The sequence below is a fragment of the Myxocyprinus asiaticus genome, chromosome 37, assembly GCF_019703515.2.
Source record: "Myxocyprinus asiaticus isolate MX2 ecotype Aquarium Trade chromosome 37, UBuf_Myxa_2, whole genome shotgun sequence".
Lineage (NCBI taxonomy): Eukaryota > Metazoa > Chordata > Actinopteri > Cypriniformes > Catostomidae > Myxocyprinus > Myxocyprinus asiaticus.
The window spans coordinates 5,912,831-5,930,918 of NC_059380.1; the positions used below are offsets into that span (position 1 = coordinate 5,912,831).

The 18,088-nt window shown below is 37.8% G+C and overlaps 1 protein-coding gene across 2 annotated transcripts in view; it reads left to right on the plus strand.

Annotated features, from left to right (window-relative positions):
* The window catches only part of LOC127427570 (lysine-specific demethylase phf2), a 47,196-nt gene extending 29,145 nt beyond the window's left edge, over positions 1–18,051 (plus strand). The window contains exons 15-22 of one of the 2 annotated variants that reach the window (XM_051675218.1): positions 1,659–1,837; positions 2,532–2,599; positions 3,451–3,620; positions 9,573–9,871; positions 12,573–12,668; positions 12,778–12,887; positions 13,327–13,621; positions 16,637–18,051. In XM_051675218.1, coding sequence (XP_051531178.1) covers positions 1,659–1,837; positions 2,532–2,599; positions 3,451–3,620; positions 9,573–9,871; positions 12,573–12,668; positions 12,778–12,887; positions 13,327–13,621; positions 16,637–16,725 — 1,306 coding nt within the window. In that variant the 3' untranslated portion in view covers positions 16,726–18,051. The remainder of the gene's footprint in view (positions 1–1,658; positions 1,838–2,531; positions 2,600–3,450; positions 3,621–9,572; positions 9,872–12,572; positions 12,669–12,777; positions 12,888–13,326; positions 13,622–16,636) is intronic. The other variant, XM_051675219.1, reaches the window with a different exon arrangement.
* The last annotated feature ends 37 nt before the right edge of the window (positions 18,052–18,088 follow it).

Consider the following 18,088-nt stretch of genomic DNA (forward strand, 5'->3'; position numbering starts at 1 on the left):
GTTGCGTTGCGTCAACGGATGTGCCCAGTGTTGACATGGTGATAGACAACGAACATTCTGTTGGCTCATTTGAACATTCCATCAAAGTCTGTGGGATTTTTTTTTTTTTTTTTTTTGATCATCCGCTGTGCGAAAATTAATTCCGATCAGTTAGAAAAGATTTACCATAAAAATTCAGAACAGCCTGAAGGTCTGTGCAAAGTTTGGAGGATGTATCTTAAAAGCTGTAGGAGATAATCTTGATAATTTTGATCTTGGTTTAGGGATTTTGGAAGAACCGTAAACCATGTCTGTAGAATACCAGTATGTTGGCTTTGTCAAGCCTGAGTAATTATTGACCATTGTGTTTATTGAAAAAGCATACCCATGACAAAACATTACAGAGAAGCACTATGTGCATGCTGAGGGTGCGTACGCAGTGGCAAACAGTATATACAACAAAAGATCATGATCACGTAAGTGTTTGAGCAGACATATTTTAGTACGGCTATTATGAGGATTCTTTACTCAGAATTTGACAACAAGCTACCTTAACTCGCCAAAGATTTGCACTCCGATGCTGTTGTTGATAAATTGAGATGCATTGAGAATTATTTTTGAATCTGATGACTCAAAATAAAACAAAATCCCTAATGTTAACACAGTCATTTTAAAGTTACTATTTTATGCATCCATTATAACGATTTTCTGCTTTCACTAGGGCTGTCGATTTAACACATTAATTTAGTGCAGTTATTTAAATAAAAAAATAATGTGTTAAAAACATTAACTCAATTAGTCATGTCCCCGGATTGTAATGTGGAAAATTCCATCCTACCTTCAGAGCAATTGACGCTTTATGTACCACCTGTTTTCAGCAGGGAGCAGTAAGCGAAACTCCAGCTGTATAGGCAACATGCAGCTGTACAGACAGCAAACCGCACTCAGGCTTCCTCAACACTCATGAGAGCACAAGATGAGGGTGCATTCTTGCATTTAAATACAGCTGAATAGAGCGTAATTCCAAACGCGGGGAACACAAGACAAGTTTCAAACTACGTTTACTTGACAGCCTTAAACCGCTGTGTTTATGACGTGATGCATGTGTACTATGAAACATCCTTTGAAAAATCTCTTACAGATTGACGAATTAAATTGCAAAATGGATTGCTGTGGACTGTAGACCAATGATAGGCTTATTTTCAATAATATGAAAATAAATCATATAATGTTTTTGATGTGGTTATTGTTGTTGTTGTTGTCTATATTGTCAACATCTGCACCATGGTAAATTCCTTGTATTTTTTATAAACTTATAATTACTTAATAATCAAATTCAATAATGCCTTCTAATGCCACATTTTTAATTGTTTTATCAATGATTTACTCATCTGCCACAATAATGTAATGCATTTTAATTATCTTAATTATTGTATTTATAATATATTTTTAATTATTAAAAATGAACTATTTATAATTATTTAATCATTATGTATTGAATTATTGTTATTAAAGGGGTTTTCTCAGCAAATATTTATAAATGCGATAAATTTAATTTAATTCACTTAAAAATTTGAATCGATTGACAGCCCTAGTTTATACACACCAAATTGTCTTCTCAAAGAATTGCCTTTTCTGATGACAAACTAATGTGCTCTTCTATCATCTGGTTTTCTCAGATCAAAGACACTCAAGCCCCAGACCAACTCCAGTGTTTTTGGTTCAATACAAAACATTAAGGAAGAAAAGCCCAAGCCTGTGAAAGACGAGTACGAGTATGTTTCAGATGAAGGGGAGCTTAAGATTGATGAATTCCCAATCCGGAGAAAAAAGAATGCAGTCAAAAGAGAGTTTTCCTGTAAGGTTTTATGACATGTGATCTGGGCCGGGATGGTTTTCTATTTAAATAAAACAAAACTTAAGTGACATGAAAAGGGAATCAAAAAATAATTACATACTCCATAATCAGGCCCAGGTGGAATCTGCATTTTCTGCACTGATTTTGGGGAGAAATCTGTGGAATTGATATGAACATTGTAAAATGTGTTAAGCAGAGTACTACACTTTTATTAGTAGCTGAAAGCATTATCAAATGTGTCAAAATATTTAAAGGTGAAGTGTGTAATTTCTGTGCCACTAGCAACACCAAATGGAGTTGGAAAAATAATGTTGCCTAAGCACTCCCAGACTGCATTGGCTGGACAAACAGATAGTCCATCACCAAATTCATACCACTGGAGTCAATGTTGCGTGTCGAGCAATGTTTTGAAACACCACAATTATTACCCACGAGTGGTTTACTTATAGTTGACTCTGCATATTAAATTGGCATAGGAGAAAATATTTAACTAAAAGAAAATTACACAATTCACCACAATAAACATAGATGTTTTTGAATGACGGGCGTTCAAATTTTGTGGAAATCTGCGGTCGCAGATTCCGTGTGGGCCTGCCTTTAATAGACACACTAGCCTTTTAACTGATTAATAATAAATCTTTCATTTCATGCTGTGCATAAGGATAATGTTGAACATCTGATGTTTATTTTACAGTTTTATCAAACATCAAAGAGCCCATTCAGCCATCAAAAAAGCCAAAGTTACAATCGTCGGTCATAAAGGTAAGCATGGCAACCAATCCAGTGGTATCATTGACAGAACATCAAGAATATTTCACTTTGATCAGAGAATTGTAATAACATTAAAAGAATGATGGACAATAAACAGAAAAAAATTGGGACGAAATCCAAATCGGCAATCTTTATTTCACAAAGTAGCTGATTAATTCCTTCTGGATGCATTTAAAAGATTGTTTCATATATCCGTAGAGATCACGTGTAGGCTTTCAATTTCCCAACGCAGAGCTGATGTTCTCAGCTTGCGATAATTCACCCATAATGTCCCGACTTAGAATAACATACGGCACAAATCAAAGAGAAAAAGCTGCGAGACGGAGCCAAGTATCACCCCAAAACTGATGAAGGAAATAACTGCAGAGTGAATCAAATGAGAGTGAGAAAGTTAATCACGGCAGAGGCCCACATACAAACTGTGTGAGAGGTTACACGAGCCTTAACGTGACCTTAAAGTTCCATGTACAGGAGATTTCTAGGATATCCCCAAAAAAAAAGAATCAACTTTTGATAGTACCAGTACATGTGTTGAGCCCAGGGTGTATTCGAAAGACTGTATTTTGCCCTGAAAATGATGCAGACCATTTTTCTTTGGAAAGTGACAAAAACCAGCTACTTCTGTATGTTTTGATATATAAGACCCCATGAAAATGAGAGTTTTGTGGCTGTTAGTCCATGTTTGTTGGATTTGAGGCCACCCAAATGCTTGTGTACTCCAAAATGTTGGCAAAATTCACTTTTAGCAGGTAAATGCATTTAACATTTACAGTCTTTCTTTTCTGGGCAAACAGAGTGAAAACACTGACGACGATATCAGAATACATCCATTCTCATTTCAGAGTCCTGATTCGTCCGATGAAGAATCGCTCCACATAGACACGGAGGCCAAGACAGAGGTCAAAGGTCGTAATTCCAAGGTCTCTAAGAAGAAAGGGGGCAGTTCAGCTGGCATTCTCGACCTACTACAGGCCAGCAAACAAGTGGGCGGCATTGACTACAGTAACAACAGGTACACAGATGACTGTTGTCCATATTCTTCAAACACTTGAAGCAGTCTTCATTTGCAATTCCATGTAACTCTTGCATTTGTATGAAGACACGGTCATGAAGCCAAGAAAAATAGACCTAATTCAGCATATTAGGCGCCATATTACATTTTTCATGATTGTAAATTAGGCTTAGAGTAGAAGCACAGTCTGTTTAATATCTTCGCGTTGATCTTCAGCTGCTGAACCGTAAAAAACAAAACAAATACAGTTGACAAAAAACTACAGAAAACATGGGTTGTGATAATTAGACATGATCTAGAACATTTAGATGTATGACATATGAATCCCTCACAGACCTGTTTTCAATCGTCGATTAGTTTGCAGGTCGGTGTGTTAAAAAATTGCGCAAATGTAAAGATTAGAATGTGCGACGTTTATTATGCAATTTCTCTATATGTAGCCTAGGCTTTATTCAAGGTTTCAAAGCACAAAAATCTTTTTAATGACAAATTGCATATGCCAGTACACAATGTATATTCTAGCCTAGAATTACAGTAAGTCGTTAATAAGTGTCCCTTGATAATAATTTATGAAGGTTTGGATTTGAGCTGAATTTAGTGGAAAAGTATATGAGTGGTGCAGAAAATTTTTAGCAAAGCGATAGTGGTGCACATTCATAGAAAATAGGACTAGGTTAAAATATAGATTTTCCAATGCATCACAATGTTCATTTGAATGATCTCAGTATCGATTCTTACATCCCAAGATTGATCTTTTACTCTGTGTGGCAACCCTATACAAAGCTAGTAAATCACTGGCATATGCGACCAAATTTGGCACTTAGAATGTTTGTGATTAGCCACTGACTGGTAAACTTTCAGATTTCACTCACCAGTTTTTGAGTAGGATAGTGGCGAAGAAGGTTAAGCACTGAGATCCTTTCACTGCGTGTTGAAAGTAAGCGTTTGGTTTGACTCACTCTTTGTCGAAGTCCACACAATCCATTTGTTATTGAATGAAGTTTTTTACTACTCTCTCTGTTATTCACAGTCTGTTGTTGAAATAAAAAAAGAAACAATTAAATTCGAATCACACATAACACGGATGCGCTTAAGAAATGCATCCTCTCTCAGTAATATGCACTCACTGGCTGATGTCGGTAGTCTTAAAGAAACAGTACCTGTTTAGCACGTGTTCTACATATCAATGTAAATACTTTTAAATTGGGCAAACGATGCATGTAAAACAAAACAAAAAAATATATGCAATATAATGTATGCAATTTCAAGACATTTGTTGATGGAAAACACTGAAATTGAACATTTTTCAAAAGCTAAAATGTGACCAATGTGATGAAAAACTAATAATACATATAATTTGTAAAATGTATATTTTCGCATTTTACATAGAGTTACCAGGAACGTCCCTTTATAATTAACAGCATTAGCTGAGAGAGAATTAATTCAAAACAAAATGGAAAATGTAACCGAAATATACCCATATGAATCGGTCGAATCGGAATCGAATTGAATCAGGAAATCTGTATCAATACCCAGCCCTAATAGGAATAATAGGAATAGATGCCCTTTCTTACCCCTTAAGGGACCTGATTTTGGTCATACCTCAATTTTGACGAAATGTGTAGTTACTGCGTTTAGCTTTTGCACGGTAGAATCAGCTGCCCATAAGGTTGAGACACCGATGGAAACTTTGCAGAGTTTGAGCTCAGAAATATTGCTAGACCCATAAATGTTTTTGTGATTCATCTGGTATATTCGACACTAATTTGACAGACTATGTAATTTAGGGATGTTTTGTCTTTTGACAAACTGCCATGGTGAACAGTTTATACCATGTGTGTTACTGACACAAAAAAAAGATCTGAAACACATAATATTTCTATCTTAACTGTAAGCTCTAAAACTGCACAGTGTAAACAATTCCTATGCGGGCGTTTCTTGAACAATGGCGAAAGTAATGGTTTGCACGGTTCTTTGTCAGCCGTTTACATGTACGAGCATTATTTGTTTAATCCCCCTGCACTATTAATTTGTCAAATACAGTAAATGCTGCAGGCCATTCCTCTTCATTTTACTGTTTGCTGTTTTGGGCACTTTTTTGATGGTCTGTTTCCACTGCGCTGAAAACTGCAAATCAGCTCAAAGACAAAAAAGGAAAGAAAACATAGCTAAAATATGTTAATTTCTCAAATTATTATTATTATTTTTTTTTAGTGCTTTTAAACCGACATATGACTGCAGCACTGTGGGGAGGAAATGCCTCTAGTCAGCTACGACCACATTAAACAAGCTCTTGAATCATTGTTCCACCTCACTGGTTAATCACTTAATAGGTGGTAATCTGCACGAGCTGAATCATAATTTTTCTGCTGGTTACCTCGAGCTTGAAAGCAGATGTTGACACAATAAGCGCTTTAGTTCACGAGGAAGAATCTTCTTCTAAAATGAAAAGATCTAAGAGATTTATATGAAGAAGGAATAAACGTATTTTGTAAAAATGTTGGAAAGTCAACTCTTAAGGCCCAAACATACTTCACGCAAGTACGCAAACGCAGACACACCTTGCTACGCAAGCTCGATTCCACGTGTCGTTGCGTAGTGAAATGTGTCAGCACTCAATTCATAACCCAACGCAAGTACACACTGCATTCTGTTTTCGGTCAACAACTGTCATGGCGGAACAGCAATATGAGGAGAGTCTTGCCGAACAAGTTACATTATACAAACATATTTCAACCCCTTGTCCCCTCTCCATTCAAATAAAACAGCGATTGAAAATGCTTGGCAAGAAATTGCAGCTTCCCTAAATTCTGATAATGACAATGTAAAGAGAAAATGGAAACAACTGCAGGACCGATTTGTCCGAGCCACGAAGAAATGGAAAGGCGTCTGCAGCGGAGATGCCACAACTAGCAATGGATATCCAGTCATTTTGGACATGTTGGGTTGGCTTTTTGACTTCATAAAACACTGGACCACAGAGTCAAATTTTCGTGATTCAGTTTCGTTGCGCCCAAAAAAACTCTATCGCCCTCTTGTGGTGTGAGGTTTGAAACCACCAGAGCAATGCAAGAGCACACGTAAAGTATGTTACTATGGGACCACGCGTAGGCCATGCGTTGGCCAAGCGTTCGCATACTTGTGTGGAGTATGTTTCGGCCTTTAGCAGCAGGTAAATCAGTAAAGCAAGAATGAGATGCGCAAACTGGTAGTTTATCTTATGACCAGATAGAATTATAAAAAGAGAACAGATGGCTTGTGCTTGGCTTTCAAGGAATAGTTTACCCAAATATTTTAATTCTGTCATCGTTTAGCCTAATGTCATTCCAAAAGTAAAATCTTCGTGGAGATCTTTATATAGTATATTCTTGACAGTGACCATGTTTGTCAAGCTCCAAAAATGCATCGTAAAAGTAGTACGTACGATTCACGCACTATATTCCAAGTCCTCTGAAACTATTCAATAGCTTTGTGTAAGGAACAGAAAAAATGTAAATCTTTATTCATTGATAATCTTCCTGTACACCAAATTCGCGGTGCATATTAATCTCACCCACTTCCCCATCCAGAACTAAAAATGGTGATTCATGTTTGGTTACTACATACGCAAAAACCAATGGTGTTTCGTTCATGACGCAGTGGATAAGAATTCAAAATTCTTGTGTTCCAAAAAAATGTAAAGATACAATTTGAAATGGCATGAAAGAAAATATAAAATAACAGAATTGTCAATTTTGGGTGAGTAAAGCTTCAGTTTGAATGGAGGCAGAGAGTAAATGTAGTTAGCTTTTGCTGTCGCCTTTTGCATTGAATCTAAACTGATTTTCATGTTGGTTGACCAGGCCCACCCATTGGCATTAGGTGTTTAGTTTTGGCTGATTACATGTAATTATAAACAAAACTGGTTGCCTTAGAAGTCCCCACAACAATGGCTTACATCGGCTGCAGTGGAAAAGCTCTTTCGCCATGATTGACGTCAACCGTTTTTATGGTGGTTTAATGCTGCGTTCCAATCAAAGTCGGATGTGGGATTGCTGCTTGATAGCTCCGACTTCCGACCATAAAGGCGTTCCATTGCCTGACACTTGGGCGATGACGTATGAAGGCACAATACAAAGTCAAAAGAAAAGGTCTGCTAGCAACCAAATTGCGGAGGTTAAACAAGGCTTTACAGTGCTAGGTTCTGCAGGTGTACAATTATCAATAGAGAGGATCATTTACCGTGTTTTAAACCTCTGACTCTACAAGCTTTTGCCAAACAAGGTATATTATCATTAGGGCTGTTGTTTTAACATGTTAATTTAGTGTGATTATATAAAAAATAACGCATACAATTTTTTTTTACCCCCGATCTGTATGTGTATTACATAATTGGGAATGTTCCTACCATCGGAGCTATTCAAGTTTGATGTACCACTTTTTTGTGGCAGTAGGGTCAGTCAGCTCCAGCTGTACAGGCAACACATCTCAACAAACCAACAAGAGCAACAGGCAGCACAGCCTTCTGAAGACATGCTTTTGCAGTCAAAAACAGCTGGACTGAGCACAAAAGAATCTCGAGACATATTTTTCAATGTTTTAAACTACATTTAACTTGTCACAGCATCCTAAAAAAACACAGTACTTATGACTATAGATGCTGAAAACTAGTGAAACGTGACACAACCAAAGTGAGGCGCTCCAAAAGCGTCTGTCTGACTCAGTACAAAAACCAACAATTAAAAATAGCTCAGACAGGGGGGCCTGGGTAGCTCAGCAAGTAAAGATGCTGATTACCACACCTGGAGACGCGAGTTCGAATCCAGGGCGTGCTGAGTGACTCCAGCCAGGTCTCCTAAGCGACCAAATTGGCCCGGTTGCTAGGGAGGGTAGAGTCACATGGGGTAACCTCCTCGTGGTTGCTATAATGTGGTTCGCTCTCGGTGGGGTGCGTGGTGAGTTTTGTGTGGATGCCGCGGAGAATAGCGTGAAGCCTCCACACGCACTATGTCTTCGTGGTAACGCGCTCAACAAGCCACGTGATAGGTGTGTGGGTTGACGGTCTCAGATGCAGAGGCAAAATCAGAGTTTCGGCACGAGTTTCTAAGTTGGAAGTCGGACTTCAAGTAACATTCTGTTGCACTTTTCCAAGTTGAAATGTGGAAATTCTGGGGTGAATTCACCAAGAAAGAATTCCTTCTGGTAAAAATGCTTTTTATTTGCATGCACTGCTTTAGCGCCCGATTTAGCGCAACGGTATAAACACACCTACAAAATCTGTTCTGAATGCAATTTGCATGTGCAATTCTGATCTTGCGGGCCAGTGCTGAGTGTTATATAGTGGAGAAAGCAGCAGACCACCACGATCTGAAACATTCTAGCGGGACTGTCCAGCGTCCCTCTACTGTGATCCAGACACCTGAATCATTTCTTTAACATGTTAAAAGTTTGTTTGAATATACAACCCCAATTCCGAAAAAGTTGGGACAGTATGAAAAACGCAAATAAAAACAAAAATTCGTGATTTATAAATTATATTCGGCTTTTGCACACAAACATTTCTTTTAAATAAAATTAGGTTTACCGCCTGCTTTCCTCGGGCGGTAATAGCACGATGTTTATGGTGCCAGGCAAACAGCAATCTACTGTATAATAAGCCTAATTTACATAGAAAGGAGGCATGTTTGCACGAAAAGGGTTGAATATTACTTACTTTAAATACTCAAGACACAACACTGATTGTGCCTGCTTAAACTAGATCGCGGGTGCGGATGAAGTACCACGTACAGAAGTGCTGCAACTGTTTAGTGAATTTGTCTTTCCAGTTGAATGGAACGCAGCATAAGTGTCCATCCCCATCTTCTTCCGACCACCTCGACTCACTCCCTAAATTTCGATTAGCTTCTCATTCTCACTGACACTGACAGAGTAATATGTGTGTGTGTTGTGTATTTCTCATTGATGAACTTACAGTCAGCCACCTGCATCCCCCAGTACACAGGAGGCCATCCAGGGCATGTTGTCCATGGCTAACCTGCAGTCGTCAGACTCGTGTTTGCAACCCACCTGGAGCAACAGCCAGGCTAAGAACAACTCCCATAGCAGTGCGGCCAACAAAAAGCTGAGTGGCGCAGCTGGAGGAGGCGGCAACAGCAAACGACCGGCCAAACGTTTGCCCAAGAAGACACAAAAGAGCAGCAGTTTGGACAGTTCCGACATGTTCGATGATGACCAGGACCACTTGGATGCTTGCTTTAAGGATTCCGATTATGGTAGGTTATTCAATCATGGGAATGGTACCATTGATTCTTTTACTGTGCTTGAAGGGATAGTTTACATAAAAATGAAAATTCTGTCATCATTTAATCCCCCCATGTTGTTTCAAACCCATATGACTTTCTCTGTTCCATGGAACACAAAGATGAAATTTAGGATAATGAACTGGCCACTCTTTTAATTTTTCAATCCACCATAAATGTATGATAAACGTAGTCTATATAACTTGTGCTCTATATTCCAAGTGTTCTGAAGCAATACGATAGCTTTGTGTAATGAACAGACTGAAATTTCAGTTCATGAGAGAAGTGGTTACGTTATTCATGAACTTTTAAATCAGATGTTTTCGATGAATCGGTTGATCTGGTTTACAAAACCAGTCTGAATTAATCAACTCACTGATCTGGTCGCATCGTTTCTTGAGTAAAGAGCCTTCTGGTGGGAAGATTGTCAGTGAATAATTACTTAAATTTTGGTCTGTTTCTCACACAAAGCTGTCGTATGACTTCAGAAGACTTGGAATATAGTCCACAAGTTGTTTGGACAACTTTTATGGTGCTTTTTTGTTATTTTGGAGCTTGACTGTCCTTATTCATTGTATGGAAAAACGTGGGCATGATCTTTAAATGAGTTTGGAACAACATGAGGGTGAGTAAATGATAGAATGTTTTATTTTATTTGGGTGAACTGTTTCTTTAAGATCCCATTTGGAAAACAGATTGCGGTCCTCTCTTACCTTCATCTTGGACAGCTTGCTTGTGCTATTATCAAGACCAATTAGTTCCTCTAAAACAATTTGTCAAGGATGTTTCATGACTTGCAAGTGCCCAGGTGCCCCTAGAGCAAAGCAAAACACTGAAAATTTGCTCTATCAATTTTCTGATTAGAGTTTGATTTGAACTCACTCAAGGCAAGTGATAAGCGTGTTTACTCTCAAGAATCCTGGCTTTTTGAGTGGTTCCAATGAGTTCCTTTTTTAGCTGCAAGCTTTTTTTTGTGAACCCCTTCCAAGAACAGCAAGACCGTTAGTAGCCTGTTAATAATCCATTAGCATGAGTTCTAAACTGTTGTTTTAAATGCTTTTTGATCTGATCCCCTAATTAGTCATTACTAGCACGCACATTCCCATTCAGACTCACACTAAGAGAGCATTATATCAAGCACACGAGCATTCCTCCTTTCTGTAAACATTTTTTTTTTTGTTCTTGATAATTTAATTGTTGGAAATTGCATGTTCCTGAGTGGTTGAGTTCAAAGGAACTAGGTGCATGCAGGCCGAGGCAGGGCAAAGAACAGCTGGCATCCATGAGAAAATACTTAGCAATGAAGTTTATGAAGTGCAAAAACAGGGTGGTTTCTCATGTAAAATCTGTTTAAATGAATGTGCTTTGTGATTTTACATTTACGTCTTTTCGTAGAGGATTTTTTGAGGGACTTACAAGAATATGCATATAGCAATATGTGACAATTACAGCAAATATGAACAGACTGAAATCAAACTCCAAAACTTAAAGGAATATTCCGGGTTAAATTTAAATTAATTTCAATCGACAGCAGTTGTGGCATATTGTTGATTAGCACTAAAATAAATTTTGACACGTCCCTCCTTAAAAAAAAAAAAAAAAAAAAAAAAGCAAAAATCTGAGTTACAGTGAGGCACTTAAAATGGAAGTGGTGGTGGCATAGTGGGCTGGTAATCAGAAGGTTGCCACCACCATTGTGTCCTTGAGCAAGGCACTTAACTCCAGGTTGCTCCGAGGGGATTGTCCCTGTAATAAGTGCACTGTAAGTCGCTTTGTATAAAAGCATCTGCCAAATGCATAAATGTAAATGTAAGTGAATGGGGGGCCTGGATAGCTCAGCGAGTATTGATGCTCGAGTCACGAGTTCGAATCCAGGGTGTGCTGAGTGACTCCAGCCAGGTCTCCTAAGCAACCAAATTGGCCCGGTTGCTAGGGAGGGTAGAGTCACATGGGGTAACCTCCTCGTGGTCGCAGTTAGTGGTTCCCGCTCTCAATGGGGCGCGTGGTAAGTTGTGCGTGGATCGTGGAGAGTAGCATGAGCCTCCACATGCTGTGAGTCTCCGTGGTGTCATGCACAACGAGCCACATGATAAGATGCACTGATTGACTGTCTCAGAAGTGGAGGCAACTGAGACTTGTCCTCCGCCACCCGGATTGAGAACCACGCCACCATGACAATGCAACGTCATAAACCCTAAAAAAAATAACTGTAAAAATGACAATTTAAAGAATGTTACAGCTCATATAATACATACGTTTTAACAAAAGAATGAATGTTTCTACCTTTAAATCTTCCAGAAATTGGCCCCATTGACTTCCATTGTAAGTGCCTCACTGTAATCTCGATTTTTGCTTTTTTTTAAGTAAAGGAGGGACGAGTTGGAAAGTTGAACTTGGAACTTATATATACTGTATATAGTGTGTGTATATATATATATATATATATATATATATATATATATATATATATATATATATATATACAGTACATTGTATAGTGTTACATTTATGGGAAATGCTTCTTCAAAATGATTAAAATAATTGTTAATGCAATCAGAAACTTTAATTGGAATCAAGACAAAATTGGTACCAGAATCGTCAAATTCCTCAAGATTCCCATGCCTTGTAAATGATACGTGTGTCTTTTTCTCCTGAATGACTTTATTCATTTTAGTTTATCCATCTCTGGAATCTGAAGAGGACAACCCCATTTTCAAATCCAGATCAAAAAAAAGGAAAAACACAGATGACACTCCATACAGTCCGACAGGTACTGGAAATTCACTCCAGGTTTTTCATTTCAGCAGGTGGGAATCGGAGTATAAAGTAAGTAAATGTAATCACTATAAACAGTATACATTATATTTGTTTTGTTGCAGCACGAGTTGGGCCCACAGTACCACGACAGGAAAGACCAGCTCGAGAGGGGGCACGAGTGGCATCTATAGAGACAGGACTGGCAGCTGCAGCAGCTAAATTATCTCATCAGGTTAACGCTATACGTTCATCGTGATGCAGTTCATTAATTCAAAATTCCATTGTTACGCAATATAATTTACACATATGAATGTAGAAATATCAGATATCAGAAATTGTGATAGACCTATATATCGCCATTTGACAATATAAATATATAATCGGCTGATATTTTAAGATTATTACTTGGATTGACCAATAATTGTCCCCATGTGATTAACAGTGCGTTTCAGTCAGCCACTGAAAACCCTGATTCAGTTGACAGTTATTATGAACTGACATAATTAATGAATTTATATTAGAACTCCCTTTTTCCAGTAGCAGATACAGTTATGGTTATGACCACTCTAATAGTTTCCATTATCATAAATGTGTTTGTTCTAGACTGAATTCGATTTCAGCACTCACTCAAGCAAGGTGAATCAACTAAATTTGGAACTTCTTGCTTACAGGAGGAGCAGAAGATCAAGAAGAAGAAAAAGAGTACCAAAAAGAAGCCCATGGCTGTAGAGGAACCCCACAAACTCTCTCAGGACAGCAGCTCTCCAGAACCCACCCCGGACTCTGAGAGCAACCTGGCTGACCACGAGTACAGCACTGGAACGGCCAAGACTGCTGGCGGCTCGCAACCCATGGCTCCCGGAGTCTTCCTCAGCCAGAGGCGGCCTTCCTCATCATCATCGTCTCAGAACACCTCATCTATCCCACCAGCTAAAGTCGAACGTGGGAACTCGACAGACGCCAAGGGTGAGTTGGCCAAATGAGAAAGCTTGATGAGGATCCTTCTTATTGAGCATTTATTTTTACAGTGCTTATAAGGCAGCACTGTGTTGATATTCCTCAAATGCTCTGGTTAGGGATTTTCTAAATCTCCAACCCTAAGTATTAAACTTTTGCAATTAATGCAGCCCGAACCGCTTAACGTACAGATTCTATTCAAAGTTTGTTTTGCAGACAATTTCAGCCTAAGTTGTTCTGTCTGATTTAGGCTTTGTAAACGTTTTTAAGAAATTTTAGCTGATAAATTACCATTGAGTAATTGATAGAACGATAGAATGTAGTTTAGATATAATTGCTAGAATGTACACAATTCAAAATATAACCAAAATAGAAGACATAATTTGCTGGGTTTCCATCCATCACATATTTTATGCAAATTTTGGGATATTGCAAAAAAAATGCTGGATGGAAACACCAAGATTTGAATAAAAGTCTAAAAGTTAGAAAAAAAGTATATGCTCACTTGAGGCAGATCATTTTTTTGTTTGATAAAAAGGCATGCACATAAACGATGGAAACACATTTACCGAATACAGTATGTTCGCTCTCAGACATAAGGCATCTGCCGCTGAACACCAGCAAACATGAAGTTCATCGGAGCATTTTCTCTGCGTGTTTTAAACCCCAAGTAATTCATTATAATGAATATATTGCATTTTCATTTCTATTTTATGTCAGCTTCCCCAGACGTCATGATTTTGATCTCTCAAACACATTGGATGGAAACGCTGCTAAACGGTAAAGCGGCTCTGATGCAGCGTTTCATTAGCTATGTTTTCATCCAAGTTGCAAATGTAATTTATGCGAAAAACCATAATATTACAAAAACAATGTACGAATAAAGTTGCGTTTCCATCCCATGTGTTAAAAATAACAAAGTCATCACTTCTGATGAATTGCCTTATGACTTCACCATGTGGATCTATAAGATATTTTTCAAATGTGTCAATGAACTTGCTCTTTGGCGCAGTTCAAGTTTGTATTTGACTTATTTGCTTTGCGAACTCTTTGCAGGCTTTGGATTTTCAGGACACCATTATTTCAGGATGACCAGAGTAACAGTTCAGGAACAATGATTGGTCCACTGGTTAGTCCAGTTGTGAACGAGTTATTCAGTCACGTGACATTTTTGATGTGCATCTCATATTCCCAATTAATTAAATAGGTGTTTTTTTTTTCAGTAAATGTGTTTCCATCATAGTTAATGCGCATTTCTTCTTACTAATAAATAATGTATCCACCTCAAGCGAGCGTATACATTTTTGATGCGCATTTTGGATATTTTATTCCCATCTTGGTTCATCCATCCAGCAGTTGTTATACAATATCCCAAAATGTGCATAAAAATACATGGATGGAAACCCAGCTATTTACACAAAACCAAAGCCTAAAACTTAAAAAACACTTGTCTTGTCTTATCTTCCAAGAACTAGTATTTCCTTCAGAAAATGCAAATCTAGTTTTAATGTAATAATTTATTGACACAGCTGTTGCTTTAATAATGTACTGACGCAAATTGATGCGATTTTGTTTAGAGATAGACCGATAATCGGTTTGACCGATATTTTTAACCGATATTTACACTTTTTCACTTAAAGGAATATTACGGGTTCAATACAAGTTAAGCTCAATCGTCAGCATTTGTGGCATAATTACCACATGTGGATTACCACAAAAAAATTTTTTGACTCGTCCCTTCTTTTCTTTAAAAAGGCAAAATCAAGATTACAGTGAGGCACTTAAAATAGAAGTGAATGGAGCCAATTTTGGAGGGTTTAAAGGCAGAAATGTAAGCTTGAAAGCACTTGCATTAATTCTTCTGTTAAAACCCATGTATTATTTGAGCTGTAAAGTTGTTTTAGGGTTTGTTGACATTACATTGTCATGGCAACAAAGTTGTAAAATTGGCTATAACTTTACACAGAAACTGTTAGTAAGTGATTTTATCAAACTAAAATCATGTTAACACACATATTGTTTATGTCTTGTGGCTATACTTTTGAAAAAGTGAGTATTTTAACATCTTCCATTGTAAGTGCCACACTGTAACCCAGATTATTGCTTTTATTATTACATTTTTTTTTAATCCCCATTTTCTCCCAATTTGGAATGCCCAATTCCCACTACTTAGTAGGTCCTTGTGGTGGCGCAGTTACTCACCTCAATTCGGGTGGCGGAGAACAAGTCTCAGTTGCCTCCGCTTCTGAGACAGTCAATCTGCGCATTTTATCACGTAGCTCGCTGTGCATGACACCGCGGAGACTCACAGCATGTGGAGGCTCATGCAACTCTCCACGATCCACGCACAATTTACCACGCGCCCCATTGAGAGCGAGGACCCCTTATCGCGACCACAATGAGGTTACCCCATGTGACTCTACCTTCCTTAGCAACCGGGCCAATTTGGTTGCTTAGGAGACCTGGCTGGAGTCACTCAGCACACCCTGGACTTGAACTCACGACTCCAGGGGTGGTAGATTATTGCTTTTTTTAAAGAAAAGGAGGGGTAAATCCAAACTAATTTTTGAGGCAATCAACATTATGCCACAAATGCTGTCTATTGAGCTTAACTTGTATTGAACCCAGAATATTCCTTTAATCATTTATTGGCTGTTTAATATCAGGTTTACCAATAAAGTTAGACAGACTTTACTCTTAAATATTAATTAAGCTAGGGGCTTTGCAAAAGTGTATACTGCAACTAAAATGAGTTAAATTAATTCTTTGTAGACACAATATTACTTTGTGCACAAAATTACTGGTGATTTGTAAAGCAGGTCACCTTCAGACGTTAGTGATAATTACGTTTTTATTGTACCTAAAAGCAGAAATAAAACAATTTAAAAAATCGGTTATGCATATCGGTTATCGGACACTTAAGCACAAAAATAAACCGGATCGGTCTTTAACAAATTATATCAGTCAATCTCTAATGTTGTTGCTGCAGATGCTAACCATTTCGATTTGTTCTCTCGGCCACAGCCAAGCGGCTAAAGAAAGGAATGGCAACGGCCAAACAGAGACTTGGAAAAATCTTAAAGATTCATCGTAATGGCAAGCTGCTGCTGTAACATGGACAAAGGGGCGCTCGAGACTTTCTCCTGAAGTGTATGGACCCCGTGGACTAGCCTGACCTGAGCCCACCCTCCCCCGGTGAGCTGGGATGAGAGCAGTGAGAACTGAAACGCGAGAGGAATCCCACACATTTTCAATTTCTAAGAAGAACATAGCTCAGATAGGTTTTTGCCTTTTCTTTTACTTTCTAACTTTCAGATATGACAAATGTACAGAATACCTGCTATTAATATTTTGTAAGAAGAATTTGTCTTGTTTTACTACGGTTATCAGTTTATCAGGGGTTGCTAATATATTATAAGATACAGTACATAGCAGTCATTCCAAGATAAAGAAAGTATCCCTTGCATGTGTCCGGTTGCATGCATTGTTTTGGAGGGGGTTGGTTTGGGGTTGCAAACATGAAGTTCATTACTGCTTTTTGGATGTGGCTTATCATTGTCTTTTTTTTAATAGGTATTACTAAAGAGAGGACGATTTTTACAATAACTGCCCAGGTGATTTTAATACCCCCTCATTTGAAACTTACTTTCCTTAAGCCAAAAAACATCTTTTATATGCATTACTACCTACATGGGACAATAATAAAAACAAAACAAAAAACAGAGTACTTTTCTGTTTGCTAAGCACTATCACGGATAATATTTATTAACCTATTATACTTGTACATCTCGTAGGTAGAAAAGCCAGAAGGCACTTACAAAACATCAGTGAAGCACAAAAATGAAATGATATTGTACGTAATGTTAAATATCAAACTGCTACTATTAAAAAGACAACTGTAGCTCTTCATTGAATGGCTGTTTTTCTTTTTTCTTTTCTTTTAATAACACAGTTTTTACAAATATAGGAAAAAATCTGTTTTTATTGCATATTTTGACAAATCATTACATGCATATCGAATCTGAAATATCTCATAATTTCCCCTGGCTTTTCTAGCAGTTAAGTTTATCCCATGAATTACAATGTCATAGTAAATCTGTAATCTTTTATTTCTAATTTTTGTTTTTAAACATTGACTCATTTTATGTCATCCTGTTATTGTTTGACAGTGTAGCTCTTATTACGGTTCTATTCTATGTTAAAAAAACACTCGCAAAAAATGCAACACTACGTAAGTGGGATCTAAGCACTGGTGATAAGCCTCATCCATGACATTACACTACACGGGGATACTTTCTCACTTCTTTTTGTGTTACAGGCAGCACCAGGTCCCCTAGAATGAAATATGCATTTATATTGCTTCACAGTACAGTATGTAGAATGTAGCCTGTACATAGCTTTTTAAAAGACTACTTTTTGTATCCTTTTTTCCTTAATACTTCATTATACATTTTTACTAGATTTGCTAATTACAAA